Here is a 26,007-nt window from a genome sequence, read left to right on the forward strand (position 1 = left end):
CAATTTAAGCCTGAAATTCTCCAATTTTCTTAAATTCAAATTAAGCCTGAAATTAACCAATTTTCTCAATTTAAGCCTGAAATTCCCAATTTTCTCAATTTTAGCCTTAAATTCCCCAATTTTCTCCATTTAAGCCTGATTTTCCCCAATTTTCTCAATTTAAGCTTAAAATTCTTCACATTCTAACCTCAATTTCCCCAATTTTCCCATCCATGCCACATCCATCCCCAAAACCCAAGCAATCACACTTCATCCACATCAACCACTCCATACATCCTTCAGTTCCCATTCCTAGATCTCTCTCTCTCTCTTATTTTCCCACGCTCATTCCCATACCATACCCAAAAATCGTGATGCTGGGGTGGTCTTGTTCAAGATATATATGTTGCGTAGAAAGAGAATGAATAATAAGATCCATAAAGCAGCCGAAATGTTAACAGCAAATTTTCTTCTTTCAGCTGAGATTCTAAAAATAGAACTCATCAACATATCCGAATGGGAATTTCTTCTTCGACCTTCCTTTTCTTCATGCCTTCAAACATTTTTTCTTTCCCCCTATAATTTTTTGTCTTGTTCTGCTTTCTCACACTTTAGATGCTGATTCCAAGTGTTTTGCCTTGACGCGCTCGGCAGTTGTAAATACGCAAAAAAACAGAAAGGAGCAAAACACAGCAAATAAGTAGCAAAAGCTGTCAAAAGTGAGGTGTTTAAGGTGGAGTTCGATGAATTACATTTTATTATTGGTTATTGGCTATAATTAGATGTAATTTATGTTATGTAATGATGTTATGGAGTATTAATAGATTTTTGGAGGTACAGAAATGATTTGAGTTAATGAGAACTGTCAAAAGTTGTTCATTTAGGTTGAAGGCATGATGTTGGGGGTTATTCTAGGTCAGTGATGAGCAACCTTAAGCAATTTTTGGAGATGCAATCAACCATACAGATGAAGAAGTACTGCTGGATTGGACATACACATCGAAATAAGAATGTCAGAGTCAATGTCATTGCTGGAACAGAATCTCAAGTTTGTTAAATCGCCCTTGGATGGAAGCCACTAGAGAAATGGCGTCCAAGAGCTTCAACAGCTACTTGGGGCACAACAGTAATGAAAGAATGTCCGCTAAACTTGCGGATAGAACCAGCTTCAGGCGACGAATTTGACCATGGATCACAATTTATCTGATGACCAGCGAGTGAGAGTAAGTAAGATGACAATGCCAGTAACAGAGTCAGATGGAAAGCGCTTTTGTTGTAATCTAAGCTACACATAGTTCCTAAGTGCTCTAGATCATTGAGGTCAGTGTTGTCCATCCTTTTTTTGTACCACAGCAATTTGGTAGTAAACCTGACCAAAATCACATACAGCATGCGATTCATGGAATATTCAAAAAACTCGGCGTCACGCTAGTGAAGTTTGTGCACAACAGTTTGGACAACAAAGTTCTAGGTCCAAAAGTGCAACTTAGCAGCTACAAAAAACCCATACTTCATCCACAAACTCCATAAACATCCAAACTGATCACCAAATCCTCATCAATTCACATCCCCAAAAAACAGCTCCATTCAATTTAATTTTCATAATTTAATTCTCGAACTATACTCGAGCAGCGAGGCAAACAAGATAAGATAAGCCTTTTGGAGGCAAGATGATTAGACTCGACAAGAAAAAAAAATTATGCGGAGGACGAAAAATGCGAGGACTAGAATGGAAAATAGAAGAAAATTCTGATGATATTTCAATGTCTCAAAGCCTGGCAATTTTCTCATTGCTGTGCTGTGCTGCTTGATTTATTTTTAGACAAAAACAAGAATTTTTTAATGATCAAAATCGGAGCAATTAGAATTTTTGTTGAGAAACCTTGAGTGGAAGTTGTTAAGCTTATTATAAAGTTTTACTTGCTTGTTGTTTTTTTGTGTGTGAAGACGATGAATTTATTCTTATGAAATTGAAGATTATTTTGGAAAGTTTTTTGAAGGTTTATTGCTTGTAAGTAGTTAAGCACTTTAGCTAGAATAATCAGCAGAAGCAGTTGTTGAGGATTTACTTAAAAGTTAATTGATTTTTCGATGATCAAATTCAATTTTATTCACAAGTTTAGATCAGAGTTGCACAATCTGTGTATTGGCCATGAATGTTTGCAGGCATAATCTTTGGTAGATTAGTTGTATGAGCCTGTCACAGGCCTAGAAGGGTCGATAGAGACAGTATTGCATTTGGTATTGGCAATTAGCAGGCGGAAGCCGGCGATTAAAACAGCTTTATGCGACATCTGAGGGATACCATCGACCACGGTTGATCCACAGTAGGCAATCGAAGTAAGTAAGTAAGTAAGTAAGCTTGTCACAGGCACTTGTTTTTCCAAATCTGATCTAGGTTCATTCAAGCTAACTTAATGGATGTAATTTTAATGAAATTTTGAACTTTTGATGCTTAAACTTCTGAAAAGGAATTGAACTCGCATCCTACGATTAACAGTTGCATGCTCTTATCACTAAGCTGTTGGGGGTTGTTTGAAGTGCTTGGTAAAATGTCAATTTAAACCATTATTTTAGTTTGAAGGTAGACCAGATTCTATAAAATACGGCCTCAAGTCAAAAGCATACATACCATGATCCAGCTGATTCCCTCGTCATGTGTTCTCCGGATGTGCTTGAAAAAATCATAAAATTGTAAAATTTTGTACTTAACCCTTGACTAAGGGGTCATACAGTTCAACAACCTCTACATCAAAACAGTAAACCAAGAAGATCCACAAAAAATTCATTTTCTAATCCACATCAGTTCCACTCCCAAAAACAAGAAATATCCTAGTGACATGAGAATTTACTCACATGTGTGCTTTTCGGTTAAGATAAAAGAGCATAAAAAGGTTCCTTTAAAAATTCCAAAAAAAAAGTTACAAATGCCTCAAAAGTTTTTCGGTCGGTTTTCAAACTGATCATGAGAAACTTTTGTTTTAAAAGAATTTTTATCACACAGAAAAGTATTTGTTCGGAACAATGAACAAAGTGAAAATCCTATTATCTTTATGAAATAGTGTCAAGAACATGACAAAAGCTTAAGTTTTAGTTAGAATTTGGAATTTTTGATGTTAATTTAAGTTTAATTTTAGGAAATTAGTTCTTTAAAATTATTATAACAGCATTTGACATGGAAATGACTAAAAATCCGACGCTAGGCCGACGTGGCTCTTGCTTGGAACTAAATTTGATAAAATCCAGGCTCACACCAAACTCACACCGGTCTGGGATCGGATTTTTCCCAGTATCCCGAGCATCGTAAATGAAGAAGGCGCTCAAGCTGTTATGGAACCGGTGAAGCTCTGAGTGGCATCCATATGACAGTGTAAGTCATCCATATGGCTGCCATATAGACGATAGCTTACCATTTAGTGTTAAAAGAGCTTTCACCCCGATCGGCACATATTGAAATGTTGCCTTCACGGCGACTAGGTGACAGTATACTTAAAGCCGAGTGGCTGCCACTTGGCAAAAACAACCGGACTCGTCGCCGTGATGGCAAAATTTCAATATGTGCCGATCACGGAGCCTCAAAAGATCTGTGATGAAGTCTTCTTCATTTCTAGTATGAATTCAACTGAAGTTCTGTATAAATAAATCGAGTAAAGCTGCTTCGACTTCATATAAAATTAGACTTGCCTTTGAACTTTGACAAAACCCAATTAAGATTGTAAATTCCTTTCCATTCACAAATTTTCATTGCTAAAAAATTCTAAAATTTGTACAAAAATAAATATTCCATTCATTTAAGGAATTGTAAGGCTACAGGAGTTTTAAAATAATTGAATTTTAAGCTGATTAAAATATTTCGAAAATTTTCATTCAAAAATGTCTCAAAAGATCTTTACATAAAAATTTAATAAGCTTCTAGTCAATCAAAATATTTGCTTTTAAATGCTATTGTTAGATGCCCAAAAAGGATATTATAATTAGAATAGAGGTTTAGCTAGTAGAGGTCGAAGTTGACTCAAATTGACTTATCTACATCTAATCCGAGTCAAATTGGGGCTCTGGATTTGAGTATACTGAGTATACCGACTTTAGTATACTGAGCATACTTATTTGAGTATGCTGGATATTCTGAGTATACTGACTTGAGTATGCTGAGTATACTGACTTGAGTATACTGAGTATACTGACTAGTGTATGCTGAGTATACTGATTTGAGTATGCTGAGTATGCTGAGTATACTGACTTGAGTATGCTGAGTATACTGACTTGAGTATACTGAGTGTACTGACTATTGCTTTAAGTTTAATGACTGTACTCATTTGAGTATTTGAGTTACTAACTTAAATTCCACAACAAAGAACAATCTTCTCTAATAAACCCAGCCATACCTTCATTCCTAAATTAGTCTAATCGAAGTAAAGCATCAGCAATTCCAAAAATGAATCAATCTTTCCATTAAAAATTCATATGCACACACAACAGGTTGTCTCTCAACTGTGTGATTAACAAAAAACTGTTTATAAAATTGTCATGACATTGAATATTCAAAAAGCAGCACTTATGGTTCCATAAATAGCATTAGAAAGTCATGAACCATATGGAGAATTGTATCGATTAAATCGAAAATATTTCCATAAATAAATTTTTATCAAATTTTGAACAATTTCAAATATTTACAAAGAATGTATTCATAAGCAGAACATAAAAGATATTCATAGATGTATTCTTCAGAATTTCTTTTAAATATAAATTGAGCTTAGCACTGATAATATTCACAAATAACTCAAATATTGTGTGATATTGTTATGTCATGTAGGCTTTTGAAATAGAATCTTAAAATATTTATATTCATTTTTATTCATTATTTAAATTGGAACATTGTGTTTATTTTTGATAATCTTGTAGTATCTACTAAGGGTTGCTGTTACTGAGGCTGTGATTTTGAGGTATTTTTCTTGAGAATTTGTCGAAATCGAGCATGAGCTTCCACATAAGTATATTCACTTTTGTAAGCATACTCATGAGCATGATTCTTGTCTGTTTGGGGTATATTTTGCATAGCAGCAATGCATCAGATTAAAGAGTGTTTTATACAATGCGTGAAGTGCCTGGTATTATGATCTTAATCTATTGCAGTTGAGGGTTGACCCCCAAACACAACCATACTCTCCCCGGAATACGATCCTGGTTGAATCTGAACCACCAATAATCTCTGCACGTTGTAAGGACATAAGTATGCCATAGGACCTGCTGTATGTGCAAGATTCAGTCATGAAGATCATCTAAATACTAGTATATCCTTGTATTAACCCTTGTCATATCGGCAACACTCTTTATAATAGATTGAGATATCGGTCTCTGTTGGACTCACTTACTTTGCTGGTCGTAGAGATTAATTGCGATTTACAGGTTTCGCCTAAAGTTGACTCAATAGCTGGCTTTTATTTGCCAATTACGTGGGAATCAGTGGGAATCGAACCCACGTACTCACAAAAGAGTGATACAGATATCTAGTCTGTTACGTAACAACTCGGCCGCAGAGACCTTCGTCTCGCACTTGCAGATTTGAATATATATGGTTCAATTAGGGATCGTTCACTTATATATACGGCCTCTTAGGTAAAATATCAACATTTTCAGCATCAGCACTTCCTTAACGCCTGTTTCTTCCATTCCTAGAATTATAAGAAAGTACATCTCCATAGCACTAAATACTCAATTTTATCTAAGTTGCCAATTAATCCAGTTCTACAAAAGACGTCAACAAAAGATCAAAGCTTCACACAAATCACTTCAACACACGAGATCATTAAGTCTTAACAAATAATTTAGTCATTAAAATTGTATAAACTAATTTCCCACCTACAAGACAAACTTTCTATGCACGTTTTTTGCCAAAATATTTTTAACAACCTCTATGAACTTTTCCAAGTATTTCCTTAAACAGGAACAAAAAGAAAGTTTTGTTAAGAGTCTCAAAAAACTCGTGGCATAGGAAAAAATTCATCAATTTTTCTTGGTACAATTGTTATAAATATCATGAGTAAATTGGTGCTTGTACTGTGGCTTGTAAGGCTGGAGGAAAATAATTAGTTAAAATTATTATGTTAATTAAAATTTAATTGAGGAAAAAATTTTGTAATAAAATATTTTTCAAGAAGCATGCAATATGATGTTTGTCATGGGTAATGGTAATTTGTGTGTGTTTTTTGTTGGCGGACTTAAGCAGGTTTTTTGAGGAGTTTCGAAAGTTTCTTGGAATTTTTACTTTGCTAAGTTGTGAATTGTGGGCAATACAAGTTACTAAGGGCGATCAATTCCATAGTCTTGAGTGTCATAGCAGCGACAGGTTCAATGGTTCAATATCGGCTAATCGGTATTAATGACCCTAATTGAATTCCAGATAAAGTCAAATTGATCGAAGCCACAAAATGCTAAACCACACTTGATGGGAATGGATCGGTCATACTTTAAAGAAGCATAATTCTGGACCATACCAGCGTGACTTTGGAATAGTGACGGACTCTGCTTAAATTCGTAGACTACTCTGATTTGATGCTGAATTCACGTCGATCTGGTTTCAGATTTTGGGTTGATCAACTGACTTCTACTATTCAGGATTATTTAACATTGACTCTTTATCTCATTCCCAAAGCGACACAAATGAAGCCGCCTGTGTTTGGTGTCCATATTGCTGCCAAATTTAGGCAGCTTCGATTTTAAGTTAATAAAGGAAGTTAGGGGAGCTTTTAAAGTTCCTTGCAGCGTTTTCTTAATTTGAGCCGCTTGCTTTAGTGGGTAACCTGTTTTAAGCCACAACACACACAAGATTTTCTAATAATATTCCGCCTAACCATCAGAATCACATAAATTTTAATTGTTTTTTGAAAAATCTCACTGCACAACAGCTACTCATGAGTACCGTGAGTACAGGCTCTCCACCACTGCGTTATCTAGACCCTGTTATCAAAATCTATCTCACAATTTACTCTAAACTCCTTAACAACCTCATCAAACCCGTTCACATTCACAAAAGCTCTCACAAAAAAGGAAAATAGCTGAACTTAAAAAATGTCATGCAACAAATTGAATCACACTTTGAATGAATGCAGAACAAAGGAAGCCTTTTGTGTATAAAACGAGATGAGAATAATTCTGAATGAAATTCAATCAACATTTTTAAATATTTCCTCGTCTTTTTTAATTCAAGTGATAAAAGTGGAATTTTTGCAGCACTTCCAAAAAAAATCCCGTAATTTTCCATCTCTTTTCGATTTTCATTAATAAAAAAAAGTAACTTTTTTTTGGCTATAAAGCGCGAGCGAGAGAAAATATTCCTTTATCATATTTTCCAGCATAAACGTCAATTGAACAACAGCAATATCATCAGCAACCGACTGACGTCACAGTCCATTCGTCTATAAACGCACACAACTGTACTTTATACGAATTTCAGATCAATAATACGAAACACAAGCTTCGCTCTTCCAATCATAAACTTTCGGTTGTATGTAGTCGTGCTGCAAAAAAAGCTTCGTGCTGGCTTCCATTCGATTGACGTAAATTTTTTCATTACGGACAAGAAGAAAAAAAAGAGCCGGTTTCTCTTTCTCTTTTATATCCCTCACGTTCATTGTTTATGTAGTTGAATGTAGAGTCGGGTGAGATGGGGGACGTAAAGCAGCAAGTAAGAAGTATATTATACCATGGATGGGTGGAATACAGCACGTGGTATGAGGCAATGGAGATGAAAAATTTCATTCATGTGTGGGCGAAGGGTGAAAGCCGAAAGCAGCGCAAGAGCGAAGTCAACATCTATAAAAGACACGAAATTCGGTTGAAATGTTTCAATCGGTTTTCAGACACTCATAGTGATACTTGCAAACTTTTTTTTGGAATTGCGAGAAACGCGAAAAAAATTATTAAACAAAAATAAATAAAAATATTTTATAAATTAAAAAAATTGTGAAAAAATTAAAGAAAAAAGACAGAAAAAAATAAATTAAAAAAAGTGAAAACCTTAAAAAAAATTTGAAAAATTGAGTGGAATTAAGCATTATTTCTTGTGTCCTATCAAACACACCTTATTTCTGTGGATTACGTGCAAAAAAACAACCTGTTTAAATACATACTTTCCATTACGATTTTCCGTTAATTTCGATATTTGAGGTAAGTCACTTGAAATATGAGCTGAACATTTAATTCCAAAAATTGCCATCGCATGCCGTCATAGACTCAAAAAGAATGAGAAAAAAAAGAGGGAAAAAAAACCTGTTGAAATTAGGTCAATTTTGCAAGTACTTTCCATTGCTCGAAGGAAGCATGTAGAAACATGGAAAAAAGTAGGGCATTCATCCTGTTTTTTTGTGTTCGCTCTCATTGGAATAATCATGAATAAATAAAATAATACAAGTTTCATATGTCAGTGAGCTTAAATCTAGGGATTATTGGTTGCATGCTTGTGTGAACCTGTCTTGCAGATAATTGCTTTGTTTTGTTTGGACAGTTCTTATGGACGGGATGATAAATGGGTCAAGTGTTTAATAAAAATTGGGAATTTTCTGAGTTTCATGGGAATTTTGTTGTGAAAATGAAGATTTTAGTGCTTATAATGAATGAAATGTTGTGGCTGATGCAGAAAATTGTGTAGTTACGGTTTTGATCACTAAGGAATCCTTGTAGGCAGAGCTCAAAGTGTAAGAGTCGACTCAAATTGAGTTTTCCATACAAAATTCCAATTTTTGCAAGTTGTAGCTGAATATTAAATGACTATCTAGCAAAATATGCAGCATAAAGTCAAAAATATTCAATTTCCATCAAAATAGCTCATAAATTCCAATAATAAATGTCAATAAGTCGTTCAAGAACTTTGTTATCTTCTATGTCAAGTGCCACGGCTAATAACTTTCAACAATATCTTTTAAGCACAGCACATAAGATGATTACTAACATTCTTCCTTAAGTGATAAAGAAAATGATTGATTTATGGGAAAAGTTGGACTGTTTAATTGCTAATGAAGTTGTGAATTGGGGATTAATGTTGATTATTTGTTTAGTTCCTTAAGTCTGGGATTGGATATTATGGAATCTAGAAGTAGAATCGATACTAAGCTCAAACCCGAAAGGACAACTTGACATAGTGTCTAGGTTAATAACTAGACTATATTTTGTAATATTAGCTATGGTTTCTCAATATCGGGACCGGGATAGACTTAGACTTAGACGCCACATTGCAGTCACTTGATTGCAATGAATGAACAGTCCCAATCAGGTCATTGATTCCAAAATTCTTAATATTCTCAGCCATATCATCCTTTCTTCATACACATCCATAAAAAGCTACTTATTCACTGATAAACTCATATTCAAATAGATACTGATGCCATCTATGAAATAACGATAAATATCTTGATGTTGATACATTAAAAATTATATAAGCTCTGACATCAGATACCATGTTTACCGCAGCTTCTGATTTTATAGGCAAAAATCTTCATTTTTAATAAATTTTGAATCATTTTTGCGTAAAAAGCTCTGAAATTGAGAAAAATTTGAAAAAAATTTGAATTTTTAAGCAATTTTTGATTAAATTTGACTCAAAATTATGAAAAATCAGCATAAAAACTAACAAAAAACCACAAAAATTTCCCAAAACTCACCGAAAATTTCCCCAAATTTTCCAAACTTTTCCTTTCTTCATCACAAACCCCCCAAAAGTACAAATGAGTCTCTTTCATAAAACTTCTCATCAAAAACTCAAAATCTGCAGCTTCTTTCATCATTTCTTTTTCATTCCTTTCATTAATGCGGCTTCGCAACCATGAACGATTCCTTTTTTCTTCCTCAAATGATATAATTTTCTTCCATCATGCAGCCAATAAAAAGGAAATGGAAAATAAAGCATAAAAAAGAAGGAGGAAAAAAAGTTTTTTGTAGAAATTAAAATTTTCGGTTGAGAAAAAAGTCTAAAACACATTTTTCTTGTCCTTTGAGTTGTGAAAATTGTTTGAAGTTGATGAGAGAAAATGAAAGGAACAAATTATTGGAGAGTTGGTGGGGGTTGTTGAGGTAGTTTGGGACGGTTGTAGAGCCCTCAATTGAAAATACGTTGTAATTCAAGTTAATGTCCAGTCGATGACTATTTCTAACGTATTTGTGTTCATTTGAGCATGTTAGAGTTACGCCGGCTTGGAACCGGCTCGATTACCCAAGAGGTAGACCTACCCCCAACCCCCATAACTAAGTTGAGAATCAAATATACATTTTAAGTAGCTTTTGTTTCAAGACAAGATGAATCAGGAGGTCATGATTCCCAAAAAAGTCAATTATTAAGGTTACCTAACAAGTGAACAGTTCCCTTAATAGAATTTTCTAAATTTTTTTATCCTACAACATTTCTGATTGATCTAGCTCAAAATCATTTTGGGGTTGAATTTCGAGTGAGATAATTTTTAATGAAAAGTTTGTTCTTCTTTACAGTCTGAAGGAATTCTTATTAATGGAGATTGAGCTGTAGTGGTTTTGGATTAATGGGGTTATTTGGGATTTTCCGGAGATTTTTCCTCAATTTTTCATGTCATGAATTTCCAATTTTCAAGTAATTTGACTTAAATTCGATCATTTTTTGGATGAATTTGTCAAACTTTTGATGCGCAATTTCTCGAAATATCTCTTCCTAAGGACGATAAATCGCATCATGACGACCTTAGTCCTTCTTAGAACTAGTCGAATTTAATCAGATCATCATCGATGGAAATCAAAACCCATAAATACATAATTCGGAATTGTTCCTTTAATACGTAGAATAACAAGATAATCCATTTGATATTACGCAATATGTTACGTATTACGACATAATTCTTTTTATATTTTATTTAATGTCAAAAACAAATTAAATTTTCCGAATCAAAATGCATAAAAATCGGATCTTGTTACAAAAACCTTGTAATATAAAATGAATAAATTAACAGAAATTTGATAGCTTGAAGCAAGTAAATTGTAAATTTTAATTAATTTGCTAGAATTTGAAAATTGGAATGTGTAATTATTGTTTATGTATCGATTTCATGAAATTTAATTTTATTGATTTTGATGTGTAGAATTGTTGAAAGGAATTGTATTGTGTTGGATTGAATGGAAATTTATGGGAAAATTCTTAATTCAAAATTATTTTCGAATTGGAAAATTTATTAAATTCAAAATTGAATAATTGATTAAAATCTTTAAAGAATTAAAAGAATTGTAATTTTAAAATTTGATTTTCAAGTTTTAAAATCTTTGAAATTGAAGATTTTGGAAATTCGTAAACTTTGTAAAACTTCAAAATTAATAAAAAACATTTAAAAACTTTCTACTTGCAATTAAAATTTCAAAATTTTCAAAATCTTCAAAATTGAACAATTGAAAAATTTTAAAACTTTGTAACTTAAGAATTTGCATTTCAAAATTGAAACTATTAAGCAATTTAAAATCTTTAATTTAAAATTCGCTTTTTAAATTTCAAAAACTTCAAAAATCAAATATTGAAAGAAAATTTTGAGAAATTTTAAAAATCTTCAATTTTAGAATTTTCATTATGAATTTCAAAATCTTTAAACTTGAAATCATGAATATTAAAAATTTGTAACTTTAGAATTAAATCTAAATTCAAAAATTGATTGAAAATTTTTAGAAATCTTTGAAATTTTCATTTGAAATTTCCAAATTTCGATTAAAATTGAAATCTCGAATAAATTTGAAATCTTAATTGAAATTTTAAAATTCCTAAATTCACAATTTAAATTTCAAATTTTCACAAACTTTCGAAGTTAAAATTCAAAAATCCTTCAATTTTTCAAACAAATTTTGCAATTCAAAATTGAATTTTTAAAGACTTTTACAAATGTTTTCTCACAAAAATTACCAAGAAACCTATTCCATCCATCAAGAAATTTCTCGAAAGTCTTTTTTTTTCAAGTTTAATGAACTTATCATCATCAACATTTTATGCTTCTTAAAAATTTCATCAACCACACATTCATGCCATTTAACTTCAAGTAATTTAACGAACAGAAATTCAATATTTTTTCATCAAATAATCATTGCAATGACTCAGTAACTTTTGGAAAATGTCAAAATTCAATTTCAATTATCTTTAATGTATCAAATGGATTTCAATTCACAAAAAACAAAAAAATGTCATAATGATGGCTTCCAATGGATTATGCAATTAGTAAGGAAATACTTTCAAATCATATGTAATGAAATTCATGGATAGACATAAAGAATTTTCTCGAATAGGCATGCGAGTGACTTCATGTATGGAAGTTTTTTGGAGTCGTGCTGTGATGGGAAATTGAAATACTTTATGTAATTCATCCTTGATGTATCAATGTATTGATGATATTTGTCAATATTTGCATTTATTGGAATGTTGATTAGCGAAATTTGGGCGAGCTTTGGATGCATTTTGAGCCGTCGGTAGACGTAAGTTGAAGAATATTGTTCAATTTGACTGTAGAACTGCATTTAAATCGTATAAATTAGGGACATGAGTATCAAACCTTCTAATTGACTATTCATCTAAGGATTAGGATTCTGTGGGATATTCAGGGTGCTGAGGGGTAGCCAGAGGGTCGTTGGGGATACACACTTGAATTTTATGGCTATTCCTCTGTTAAATGACCGATGAAGTGTGTCCAAACCCTCCATTTATCTCAAAATTGACCTACAAGACCACTGATTCAAATAGCCTCAATTTTTAATCAAAAACCATCACCAAATACCTTCAAGAAATCTCTCAAAAATAGAATCTTATTAAATGTTAATAAACAATCTCGAATATCCCTCAAAAAAACAAGAAATCCTTGAAATACTTCCTATTAAAAAAAGTACAAAGAAGTACGTCAGAATCTCATAAATGGAGCAACAAAGTCACAGACGAAAAAAAAAAGCTTTTTTGCAGAAAAACATTTAATAAAAATTTCATCAAAATTGAGAATGCCTAGAAGGCCACGACAAAGTAATATATGAATAAATTATTTCAATATATCAATAAAAATGGATTATTTTTAAATCACGTTTGTGAATTTTCTCACGGATATAAAGGAAGTAATGATTATTGCATTAACATTGGAGGGTTGGTAATGTTTGTGGTGTCTGGGTTGAGTAGAATGAGTGGAATTTGTGGGGGATCGAACCATATGTAGGGGATTTTGTCAGTGGTAGAATAAGATGAGTACTATGGCTAGAGTGAGTGACTAGGCAATCTGAATCACTCTAATTGAGAGGATGTGTGTTCGATTCCCATAAGATGCCGGAACTCTTAATCATTATGTCAATAAGGCACAATGATCCTCAACATTACAATCATATAAATATTCTAATAATACAGAAGAAGGAGCTTCTAAAGCTCCGTTAAAGCAGCCAATCAGCAGCAATATGGATGCCACATTAAGGCTGCTTTACTTTGGTGTTACTCGAGTGACTCAAATGAGGAAGGTTCCGTCTAAGCCGTCTAAATTAGGCAGTCATTTGGTGATAATAAAATAGCTTTAGTAGAGCTCCTTAAAAGCTCCCTGCCGGAGCCTCCTTCATTCGTATCGCTCGGTATAGAAAGAAATCCTGGGTAAAATCACTAAAGGTACAACAACTCAAAGAGCAAGCTACACAAACAACTTCAAAAGCTCCCCTTTTATTTAAATCATTCAACAAAACTCTCATTTCAAAGCTATTCATAACAATCACCTCTATTTCCTTTAATGTATACAATACTTATTTCTCTCTTTTATTTCCATTTTTTCTTCCATACCGAAATACAGCAACAGGTGAAGTGAAGCGTGAGGGAATTATCAGCAGTGAAACTTTTTTTTGTGTTTTTTCTGTTCATTTCCATTCTCGACGAAACAAATACAGTCGCAGAGGAAAGGCAAAAGCTTCTTCAGCTGTAATTTTTTATATAAAAAAAGACATAATTTTGTTGTATGTGTAAATAGAAGTGGAACTAGAAAGGAAGTAACCAAAAAAAAAAATGAAGCTAATAATTGTCATTAATATTATTGTTGTGACATGTGGCCTAGCACAATCATATTCGATTTATGGCAATGCAAAACGTCGCTCGAATAGTATGCTTGCGCCAATGGTGCCAATGTATTCACAGCAACAACTTACGCCACAGTATTATGATAATCGAGCAAGTACAAGTTATCTACAGCCACAGCAAATGCAATATTTATCTGTACCATATATGCAACAACAGTCACAGCAACAGTCACAACAACAGTCACAACCCCCACAACAGCCACAGCGTATTGCTGATGATTATAATTATAGATCAAATCCTAGTTATTTCTATTATCCACAACAGCGTGATCAATATCAAGAGACACTGTATGGCATTCCAACCTATCATGGTGATTATAATCCAAAGCCATACTACTTTGCACGTCCAAGTTATATGACAGAGGAAGATCGAATAGAAACAACAAATCCTCTTGATTATTTGCATGAGGAGATACTCGAGGAGAATGAGAGAGCACGCAATAATGCTGCATTTATGCAAAACTTAGCTTTATATAATAAACAATTAGATAGCTTGCAAGGACGTACCCAACAATTGCAACAAATACAAGAACTTTATAATCTCAAGCCATCAAGTGAATTTGATGATTATGAGATGATGGATCAGCCAACAGATTGGTATGATCAGACTGCAATTCTACTTGATCCAAATACATATGAAAATTATATGCCACAACAGCAACAACAGCCTCAACCACAATATCAACAACGTCCAATTGATTATGATGATGAAATGGTCAAGGAATTAAAGGAACTAAAACAAAATCGTAAGAATATGAATATAGCACGTAGTTATGAGATGCCAAAGCAACAAATTTATAGCAATCAAGATTGGCAACAAGACATGCCACCGGAGAATGACGATGATGATGTTATGGAACCCGATAATTATGATGACGAATGGATTAATTGGGGCGGACAGAAGCGCAGCATACAACCGAAAAAGGATTTTGCCGACGGCAAACAAACACAAACAAAAGTAACATCGAAGACATCCACAGTGACAACATCGAAGCCTGTCTCATCATCAACAGCATCAGCATCAATAACAACATCGACAGTTAAGGCATTAACAGACAATTCAAAATTACTTGGTAAATTACATAAAGGACAAAAAGAAGTTGTCCTACCACGTCCAGCAACACCCGTACGACGACCATTTACCGAGTCAATTATGAAATCATTAGGCACAAAAGTCGATGAGAAGCAGCCATCAACTGAGCAGGCATCACCAATTTATAAAACAATCAAGCAAATAATTGATATGGAGCAGAGTCTTAGCCATGTGAGTATATCTTATACATTATTAATGATGATTCCGCATGTTGATATCTAATTGACATTGACACAAGCACACAAAAGAAGTAAAATTGAACAAAGAAGGTTTTTTCATCTAAAAATAGCAAAAAAAATTGTTTTTTTTTTGAGGAAAAATAACAAAAAAATAAGAGTTGCTAAAGAACCAAGCAATAATTTGAAAAGCAAACAAACAAAAGAGTAACCGAGAAACTGCGCCATACAATAATAAGTATTAATAGATGATAGGGAAAAAAAAGGAGTTGAAAAGGTCATTTTACGATGGAAATGCGCAGTTTTATTTAATATCAAGGTTGATGCTTGGGTTGTGTGAAAAAAGTATTAATGCTTAAGCTGCTTACTGATTTTTTTGTTATGGTCCATTGTTGAATTGTTTCGAAATGAATTTGGTTGATTAAATTTGAATATTCAATTAATTGAATTGGGCTTTTGAAATTTTAATGGTCAATTTTTGAATTTCAATTTTTGAAAGTTAAATTTTAAACTTTTAAGATTCAAACTTTAAGCTCAATTTTAAAATTTAAATTTCTAAAATTCAATTTCAAGTTCGATTTTTAATTTTAATTTTTGATGGTTAAACTTTAAATTCATGAAATTCAATGATTCAATTTTTTTTTTAAATTTCTTTTTACAATTTTTTTCGGTCACTTTTTAAATTGAATTTTTCTCTTTAAATTTTCAAAAATCAAAAAATTCAACTTTAAAAATGGTTTTTAAAATTCAAAATTTTATAAAATTCAAATATTTTACCGTTTAATTGATTTTAAAAATGAATTTTAAATTTTAGAAAATCTCGACAATTTTAAAATTTGAATTTTTGGCAGTGAATTTTTCAATTTCTCAAATTCAAAAATTTGATTAAATTGAAAGCTTATAAAAAACAAAATTTCTAAATTTTAAATATTTTTCAATTTTAAAAAATTTGAATTATTGATTATTATTTGAATTTTTTAAGAATTTTAAATTCCAATTTTTTCAAAAATTTATGTTCGATTTTCTAAAATTTAAAAATTTTAAGTTTGAATTTTTGAGAAAGTTTAAGTTTGAAATTCTCAAAAATTATATTTTGAATTTTTAAAAGTTTCAAATTTGAATTTTATTTTTGAAATTTTTAAGTTTAAGAAAAAAATTTAAGTTTGAACTTTTAAAAAAGTTTAAATTTGAATGTTTCAAAAATTTAAAATTAGATTTTATTTCTTGAAAATTTCAATTTCAAACATTTCAACATCAAAATCCAATTTCCACATCCATAAAAATGACCTTAAACTTTCCCAATAAAAATAATCAAAAAATATCCACATCCAAAACACTGTTGACTAGCTTTTTCAATATCAAACTTGACATCAACCTGTCATGAAGCAGTAAAAAGCTGCAACATTTCAAAAAATATATAAAAGTTCCAACTCTATGTACGTCAAACTTATCAAGCTCTTCATAATATGAAAAACAGATTCACTTCATGATACTAAATATAGCATAACATTTTCATCGTTGCTATGTGACAATCTCAAAATTATATATACTTACTTTTTCGTCATTCCACTACGAATTGTTTATCAACTGACTATGACAAAATAGTAAAAAAATTATACTAAAAACGCAACTTTTTTCCCATAGCGATTATGAATTTATAATGATTGATGATCATAAGCTGTGTGCGTCATTAGTGACGCTTATTTTAATGCTAGCAACTGTAACATTGGAAGTAAAATTTATTGCATGACATGAAATTATGGTGCAGGAACTGAACTATGTACGTTGTTGCATTTTTGTGTCGTATTTAAATTATTCATTATTAAAATAGAAAGCAGCAAGCTCTAGAACAGTTGTGGGCAACCTTTGTGGTGCGGCATACTTGTGTGTCATGAACCGTCGGACCACCAAGATGCTTGTTGGGTAACCTTTGTGTTGCGGCATACTTAGTGTTTCATGAACAGTCGGACCACCAAGATGCAAGCAACCTGTGTGGCGCGGCATACTAGTGTGTCATGAGCCGTCGGACCATCAAGATGCATGTCGGGCAACCTGTGTGTTGCGGCACATTTTGGTGGTTCGACAGTTCATGCCACACTAGCATCCCACACCACACAGGTTGCCCACCACTGTCCTTCATAGAAACAATAAAGACAGGACTTTAAATATAGAAATGCAGCTGCAAAATTCCAATAAAAAAATCAAACTTATACGTAAAGAGCTTAACAGAGCTTTAAAACAGCTCCAATTCACCCCCCATATCAACTTATCTCATTGTATATTCCATACAGCAACAAGACATAAAAAATGAAAGTTTATTTTTAGAAACTATTTTTGAATGCACAGCAAGAACAATACAGTAACAATAATAATAATGATATAAAATGAATAGGATGGAGAATTGAGTCAGCAATGGGGTAGCAGTTGCTGCTGCTGCTTCACTGCCTCATTTTACATACAAAATAGCATGAATCAACAATGATAAAAGCTTACTTTGCATAAATATCGACACAGCATAACAGCTACATTGAATTTATTATGGATAAAATTGTTGGACTAGCTATGCTGAATTATTGGCATCAGTTCCTCCAAAAACACCCCCTTCCAAGGCCCTGCATCCAACTTATCTTCATCCAACTATCGTAAATATATTTTTTTGTGCTGTTTTCGTCTCTCTCACTTGATTTCCATTCACAATATGAGCAAAAAAAGAACTTTCTATTTTTATCACGCATAGTTTTTCATATTCTATGCTTCTTCTTTTGTAGTAGCGGGAGGAATGAAGCAAGTAGGGTGACATAAGAGAAAAAGAGAGCAAAAAAATGTTTATTTATGTTGTTTTTAGTTTGTTGGATGAGTTTAGGATGGGGATGGGAGGAAGAGAGGGAAGGAGCAAGATTGTATGTCATGGACTAGGGAGGTATTGAGGTTGGGGAGGTTGGGGATCTGGATTAACCCTTCTTCCCTCCTGAAACTACGCATCAGGTTCTCAAAGCTTCAATAAGTCCATAGTTGAGTAACTGCCGTCATTCATCCAAACAATGCTTTCCAACTGCAAAGTTGCATGGACCAATGCATTGAACATACACCAATGCAATGTAGTTAGGTACAATTTGTATGTCCCAAATACACAAACCGACTTTAAATGACTAGAAACAGTGAAAAAGCACCAGATTAAGACTTGACTATCCCTGGGATCGAACCCGGGTCGTTAGAGGTCGTTTGAGTCGGTTGTCCGACGCTCTAACCACTACGCCACCGCTGCTATTTTACTGTTTTCAAGAAATTCACAATCACGCATCAAAAACAATTCAAAATTGCCTCAAAATTCTCTCGATGATTCCCAAAAACTGTCACAAAAGTTACTCAATAGCTCTTCCACATCACTCATATTTCCATAATCCATATTGATATAATTATTGAAATTTATAACCACTTCTTATGAAATACAACGAGACGTATATACCCCCATCCCCCAGCTCCATCTACCCCCCTTCACTTTCTTTCATGAATTGCTGTCTGCTTATTGATGCGAGAAACAGAAATGTATCCATAGAGAGACACACAATAAAATAGGCGCCTTGTTGTTTGCTCAAAATAATCATTTCCATCGATTTCTGCTATTTCCAGAGGAAATGTTGCTTTTGTGTATTAAAAGAAGTAGCAAGCACACACATATATAAGAGGCAGATGTTTATTACACAAGAAGAAGGAAGAAGCAAAGGCATTACAAATAATGTGAATGTTTCTTGTGGATTGTCATCTTCATACTTGTGTTAACATCAACATCAAGACATGTCCTCGCGAGAAATGAAATTTTTGCTAGTTGAAAAATTACTTTTTAAAGCTTTTTCGTGCCTTATTGAATTTAAAAATGGAAGCAAAATAATTTTTCTGTGTGCGTACTGAAGACCTATGAGGAAATTAGAGATTGTCATGGGAATGTAAAATAAAAAAGTTTTTCATTGCGTACAACTTTGAGACTTTGTTGGAATCGCCGTAAATGTAATATGAGGATGTTTGTGAATTATGTCGGGAAATTTTCGATGTGGATATTGCATGAAATGTAGGCTATAAAGTGGATTTAATTTACGCGAGGCTATTCTAAGAAATTAATTTAAATTGATGAAGTTTCTGGATGTTTTAAAGGACACGTGGCTGTTGTTTGGGTTCGAATTGATGGGCAAATGGAAGAGTTTGAATAGCAGGAGTCCAAGGAAGGTATACAAAGTCATTGTCGGGATTGCAAGGGAGACAATCTGATCATATCTGCTTCAGGGAAGACCAGGAAGAATTGTTGTGATTAACAACCATAGTTCTAGTCAGGGTCGAATTTAAGAAGGAAGAGGGGAGTTTTGGGCGTCAAAACCCTCAATTTTTGGAAAAATTCTTCAGTTTCCTTACAAAACCTCCTTCAACAAGCTTCAGACCACACCTTTGCTTCAAGTCCCATATTTCCACAAATGTCAAAACACACTGTAGACTTGACGCAGTCCAGCTTCAATTTAGAGTACGAATATGCTGCAAACAATCCAACAACACACCCTGACTGCCCCTCAACCCTCTAATTCTATCGAAATTCCTCTCTTCAACCCCTCAACCCTCTTATTCTCTCATAATTCTCCACATCTCCCCCCAAGCACCATCCAATCCTTGAATGAAAATTACCTTGACTCTCTCATTCAAGCTCCAATAACGCACCGAGACATGACAAAATAAGCTTCAATAATACTTGTGTATTTTGCACAAATTGAGAAAGTTTCTTTTTTCTAAAATAATAAAATATTTTCCATCTACGATAACAATGTTCTGAAATGTCACACAACGCCTTCATGCTACATAGGAATATCATCATAATAATATCTTATGTAAAAAGGTCAAAAGTTCTATTATCGAGATAAAATAGCTCAAAAAATGATAAGGCACTTTTGAGTTTGAGAGCCACCTACGTACGCTGGTTGATTCCACTCCAAAGTTGTCCTTAGGAAAATTTAAATTAAATTCAAAATTTGCAACCAAAAAATAATAACGTTCAATAACTTTAGATTCAAAGGAAAATACAGCATAACCAAGCATGTCCTTCCCACACACAATAGACCTCAAAAGTATGAAGAAAAGAATTTTTATTCAAGGCACAAAGAGCACATTTGGTGCAAAGATATTTCACATACATGTACATAGAAATTTGAAAGAATTTTATTTGTCTAACCTTTAACCTTTAAGCATCTTGAGAGTCTTTCTTTATGGTCGGTACGGAAACAACAACTTTTGTATAATTTTGTGTATAGAAGAATATAATTATCAGGGGGTGGAAATCATTTTTTAAACCTTTTGAAATTGAAAAAATTTCAAATTTTTAAAATTGAAGAATTCAAAATTTTTGTAATTGAGAAATTTTAAACTTTTGAAAAGAAAATTCAAAATTTTTAAAATTAAAGAATTGATTTGTTTTTGAAAATTTGAAATTTTAAAAGATTGAAAAAGTACAAATTTCGAAAATTCAATAATTATAAAATTGAAAATTTTAACTTTTTAAAACTAAAAAATCAATTTTTGAATTGAAAAGTTCAAATCTTTGCAAATTGAAGACTAAAAATTTAAAATCAATTTTTGAAAATAAAGAATTCGAATCTTTTAAAAATTTAAAAATTCAACTTATTTAAAATTGAAAAATTCAACAAATTTAAAATTAAAAAAATTCAAATTTCTTTAAATTGAAAATTTTGAATTTTCAAATTTTGAAAAGTTAAGATTTTTGAAAATCTAAAAATTCATAATTTTTTAAAATTAAAAGATTCAAACTTTTCAAAATTAAAAGATTCCAATTTTTCAAAATTTAAAAATACAAATTTCAAAAGATTTCAAAAAAATTTAAAATTTAAAAAATTCAAAAATACAAAAATCCTTAAAAACAACAAGTTAACAACCCCTAGCGCAACTCCAACACCAACAACAAAAGAATTTTCAAATAAAAAGAGTGCGAGATGAGAGCATGCCTGCTGCTTATTCTATGGAAATTTTGGACATAAAAATAACATTTTCAATGTACATTGCAATAAAAAAATGAAATTAATGATGAACATAATGGTCATAAAGTCAAGTAAATAAAAAGAAACAAATTCATTTTTTGTTTTGTTTCAAGATGAAAAATTAAAGAATATTTTAAAGATTTTATGGCGCAGTTTTTGGATGAAAATACCAAAAAATTGAAATTTAACCACAAAATTTGGAGAAAAAAAATGATAAAAAGTTATTTTAAATTCAAAGCTGCTCATCGTCAGCATCAATTTGTGTGTCTGTTAACCAATTTGTCAAGGACCCAACTCAACTTGTAGCCACTCATACCCCCCCCCCCACACCCCCCATCCATGAATAAATGAAGTAATTAATATCAACTCTTATTCTTACTTTTATTTACAGTTGTCAGACAATCAACTTCCAACATCAAAGATTCGAAAGCGTTTCGTGACAAATGAAGAAGCTCTTGCACAACAGCTTAACGGCTTGAAGCGAACATCCAAGTAAATATTAATTAAACTAACAATTTAATCGCTTACACTTAATTGATTTTTTTCGGAGTAATTAATAACATTTAAGACTGACTTTTGATGATGATAAGAGATACAAAAAAACAAAAAAAGAATATGAAAAATTAATAATTTATTTTTCGATTATGCTGCACATTTGTGTTCATGCTGATGCAATTTTTTTGGTTTTATATGAAATTTTTTTTGAGTTTTTTTTCGCCTTAAGTTTGTCTTTGAAGTGCTATAAAATAATGCAATTAATAACTATGTGAAGAATTTAAGAATTTTTGAAGCTTTTTAAAATCAGATACTGATGGAATTTTAATTGAAGATAAAGGACTAAAGTCAATTTTAAACTTTTTGCTGCTTTTAATGTTGATTATGAGTTAAATTATTGGAATATGTGTGGATGGATTTGAAAATAATTAAATTTATTAGGTTTAGAAATTGAATGATTTTTTATTTAACTTCAAATTTTAAATTTCAAAATTTTTTGATTTTGAATTTCAAACATTTAAACTTTAAATTTCAAAATTTTTAAACTTTAAATTTCAAAAATTTAAGTTTTCAAATTTTTTAAATTTTAAAATTCAATTTTTTAAAAAATTTATAATAAAACTTTAAGTTTTAGAAATGATTTCAAAAATTTAAAAATTATAAAATTATTTTAAGAATTTAAAATTGTCAAAAATCTTTTTTAAATCCTTAATCAGACTGTTTTGTTGTCTTCTTAGTTGAATCCATTGTCCACACATATTCTCTCTCTTAACTCTATATTATATACTGGTACTAAATTACAAAATAACTATTCAAAAATTATCTTCAAAATTAGTTTTTGATAAACAAAATAATTTAAAATTTGCCTAAAAATTATTAAAATAATTTAAACTTTCAATTATCTTTTTCATTTTAAATTTATGAATTTTCAAAACAATTAAAAGGCTCACAATTTTGCTCTTAAATTTTGCAAATTCCTAAAACTATTTTTAATTTGAAAGTAAAACTTGATTTGAAAATTTAAACATTATTTTTCTAAAAAATCATCCTTCAAAAATTTAAAATTATCGAATTTAAAGTTAAATAATTTCATCATAAATTTTTAATTTTATTAATCACACATAAATAAATTAAAATAAAAGATTCCATATGAAAATATTGAAAAAAAAATTCTTCAAAATCAAACAATTAGCTAAATTTGAATTAAAAAGTAACATTTAATGATAATAATAAATATATATAAATATATTATATTTTTTTATATATCAACTAAAGAATGAGGAAGAAAAATCATTGCTTTAAATAATAATTAAATTAAATTTAAAAAAAAATCAAGTGTAAATTTAACAAAAAATTTAAAAAAAATTGAAAAAACTTAATCAATGCAACTATGAAATGCATAAATGCAAAAACCCTTCCACGGCAGCTAGAAAAATACGTTGAAATTATGATGAATTTCTCAAAAATCACTGAGGGAGATAAATGCATATGTGATTCACACATGATGATAATGAGGTGAATGTGCACGTCTCTGCATGATTTATGAATTTATAATGTAAATAATTAAGTGAAAATACAAAGAGAAAAAAAATTATTTTAGATATAAATGAAGAAAAATAACTTAACATAAACAATAATTAATTACCTTAACGTCAGGGGATGAAGTTTTTATTTTAATTTTTAACTTTTTTTAAATTTATTAAAACTTAAATAATTTCAATAAATTTAAAATTTAATCTTAATAATTTCAAAAAAAAAAGAAATTTAATTTAATAAATTTATTTAAAAATAATTTTAAATATTTTAATAATTTAAAACAAATTTCAAAATATTCAATAATTTAAAAATTAAAATTTTTTGAATTTTGAATAATTTTTAAAAAAAATTAATTTTTTGAATTTTTATAAAAATTTAAAATTTTTAATAATTTAAAAAAGTTTTCCATCCCCTGACAAAATTATAAATTTAATCTCCATGTAAATATAATACTAAACAGTTGAAGTCATGCGTCTCAAAACTCTCACAAATTCAAAAAGCGAGAAAAGCTCAAAAAAATTGAGCTTATTTTTCGCACATCTTTTAAACTTTTCTCATTTTCGTCTCGTCTTAAAAACAAATATTATTAAAATAACGCAAAACAAATAACAGGAGAGAGAATAAAATTAAAATAATTTTTAATTTCTGTGCAAATTCACAGCAGCATCAATTTCTGAATAACTTAACCTGATGCTTAATAGAAAAAAATGATACTTTTTATAAAAATAACCAAGAGAATGATGGACTGCATCTAATTAAAATAATTTCATTTTCCCAACATTGTTATGAGTTAATTAGACAATTTCCTCTAGAGCTCCGCATTATTTGCTCCATTTCCGATTGACGTGAATTTTGTGTGGAATTTTAATTCAATTTTATGTTAATTAAGTTTGAAATTATTGGCAAATTTAATGAAATTTCAGTTATAAATCAAGTTGAATCAATTTCAAATTTAATGAATTCTTATAAATATTTCAAATTTAAGTTTAATTTTAATTTGATTTTTGAAATCTGAAAAATAATTCAAATTTGATTTTTAAAATTAGAATATTTGAAATTTAATTTATAAAACTTATATTTTGAAATTTTAAAAAATTCAAATTTAATTTTTAAAATTTAAATTTGTTATGAAATTTTAAATATATTTAAAATTTTAAAAATATTTGAAATTTTAAAAATATTTGAAATTTCAAAAAGATTTGAAATTTTAAAAATATTTGAAATTTCAAAAAGATTTGAAATTTTAAAAATATTTGAAATTTAAATTTGTTTGAGAATTCTTAAAAAATATTTTGAATTTAAATTTTAAATTTTAAATTCATTTCAGATTTAATTTTCAAAAATTCAAATTTAATTTTTAAAATTTCAAATTTAATTTTTAAGATTTTAAATTTAATTTTTCAACTTTAATCAAAAATTTCAAACTTAAATTCAATTTATTAACAAAATTTTCATTTTCTGCAGCTTGAAAAGTGTCAAATCTCAAATCTCAAAATAATCCAAAATTCAAATAAATTCCAAAATTTCCCATCACAAAACCAAAAAAGCTTCCCTTTGTGCATCCACATCACCCAATTTGCCTGCATAATTAACTTAATTAATTTATGTCCATTTCTACTCGAATCCCATCCATTAATATGATGAGGCAACATCCACATGCGGTCATACAGTGTATATTTAAAGCCGTCACTTTGTGTGTACGCTTATCATCATAAATATATTGTTAAAGTTCAGATTCTATGACTTTTAATAGATCGCGTGAGCTCACCAAATGAATAATTTTCTGTTTGTTCTATTTTTTCTATCCAAACTAATTGCTTTAAATTTAAAAAAACTTACTTTGCTGACGTCAATGGGCTATTTTGAAGTCATTCATAGACCGAGCTGTGTATGGCAACATCCTAAGACATTCACAAACCCCAGTTTTATCGACCGACATAGAAGCTAGTTTCTATTTTAAGACAACTGTCAAGTGACAAGCATTTGTACAACTCGGACACTAAGAAACTTTGTTTCCTTATTAAAATTTCACAATGGGACGAGCAGAACAAAAAAGGGACGTGAGATATCTCACGTTTCAAGACTTCTTACCGTTCAGCATGTACACAGCTCGTCGTGCATGAACAAAAATCTATTTATAAAATGGAATTGACATCGATATAATGGATAATTGTTGGGGGGGCACCAAACAGTAGAAGGCAGCAAAACTAAATAATTAATAATTCATTCCAAAACTTGGTCATTGGACGAAAGAGGCAATGAAAGGCAACCAAACACCTCAAAATATATTCGATAAAATATCCTTTTCTAATTTCCTTAAAGCAAAACACACGATTTTATAGTTCACAAGCCAGAACCAGACCATTCATTTCCATGTCATGTTTAATATTTTCTCAGTTCCATAGCCCATTTATATTTCATAAGCACGATATTGTGACGTCAAACGAACAAAAAAAAAATGAACAAAGGATGGAGGTTCTGTTTTATTTTAGTTCTGTTTTGTGGGGTAAGAGAGAAGCATTAAGCACAACATGTATGAGGAAATGAATGGAAGCTCGTGTGTGTAGTTTGTGGATAATAGTGAAAGTTGAGGTTCAAAATAGCTTTTGAACTCTTTAACTTT

General features: G+C 30.8%; 1 protein-coding gene across 1 annotated transcript; it reads left to right on the forward strand.

Moving 5' to 3' along the window:
• Nucleotides 1-7,973: 7,973 nt before the first annotated feature.
• Nucleotides 7,974-22,083, forward strand: LOC139093667 (bromodomain-containing protein DDB_G0280777-like). The gene is made up of 3 exons (XM_070644442.1): nucleotides 7,974-8,145; nucleotides 13,776-15,319; nucleotides 21,745-22,083. Exons 2-3 carry the CDS (start codon nucleotides 13,985-13,987, stop codon nucleotides 21,847-21,849), a joined length of 1,440 nt encoding a protein of 479 aa, XP_070500543.1. The 5' UTR covers nucleotides 7,974-8,145; nucleotides 13,776-13,984; the 3' UTR covers nucleotides 21,850-22,083.
• The last annotated feature ends 3,924 nt before the right edge of the window (nucleotides 22,084-26,007 follow it).

Source organism: Chironomus tepperi, unplaced genomic scaffold (genome assembly GCF_022539635.2).
Source record: "Chironomus tepperi strain 1889 unplaced genomic scaffold, CSIRO-AGI_Ctep_v1 contig_337, whole genome shotgun sequence".
Taxonomy (NCBI): Eukaryota; Metazoa; Arthropoda; class Insecta; order Diptera; family Chironomidae; genus Chironomus; species Chironomus tepperi.

Bases quoted from the DNA above. Each gene is read 5' to 3' on its own strand.
- LOC139093667 (XM_070644442.1), top strand. From the start codon at position 13,985: ATGAAGCTAATAATTGTCATTAATATTATTGTTGTGACATGTGGCCTA. The intron at 15,320-21,744 runs GTGAGTATATCT...TTTTATTTACAG, and splicing joins TGGAGCAGAGTCTTAGCCAT to TTGTCAGACAATCAACTTCC.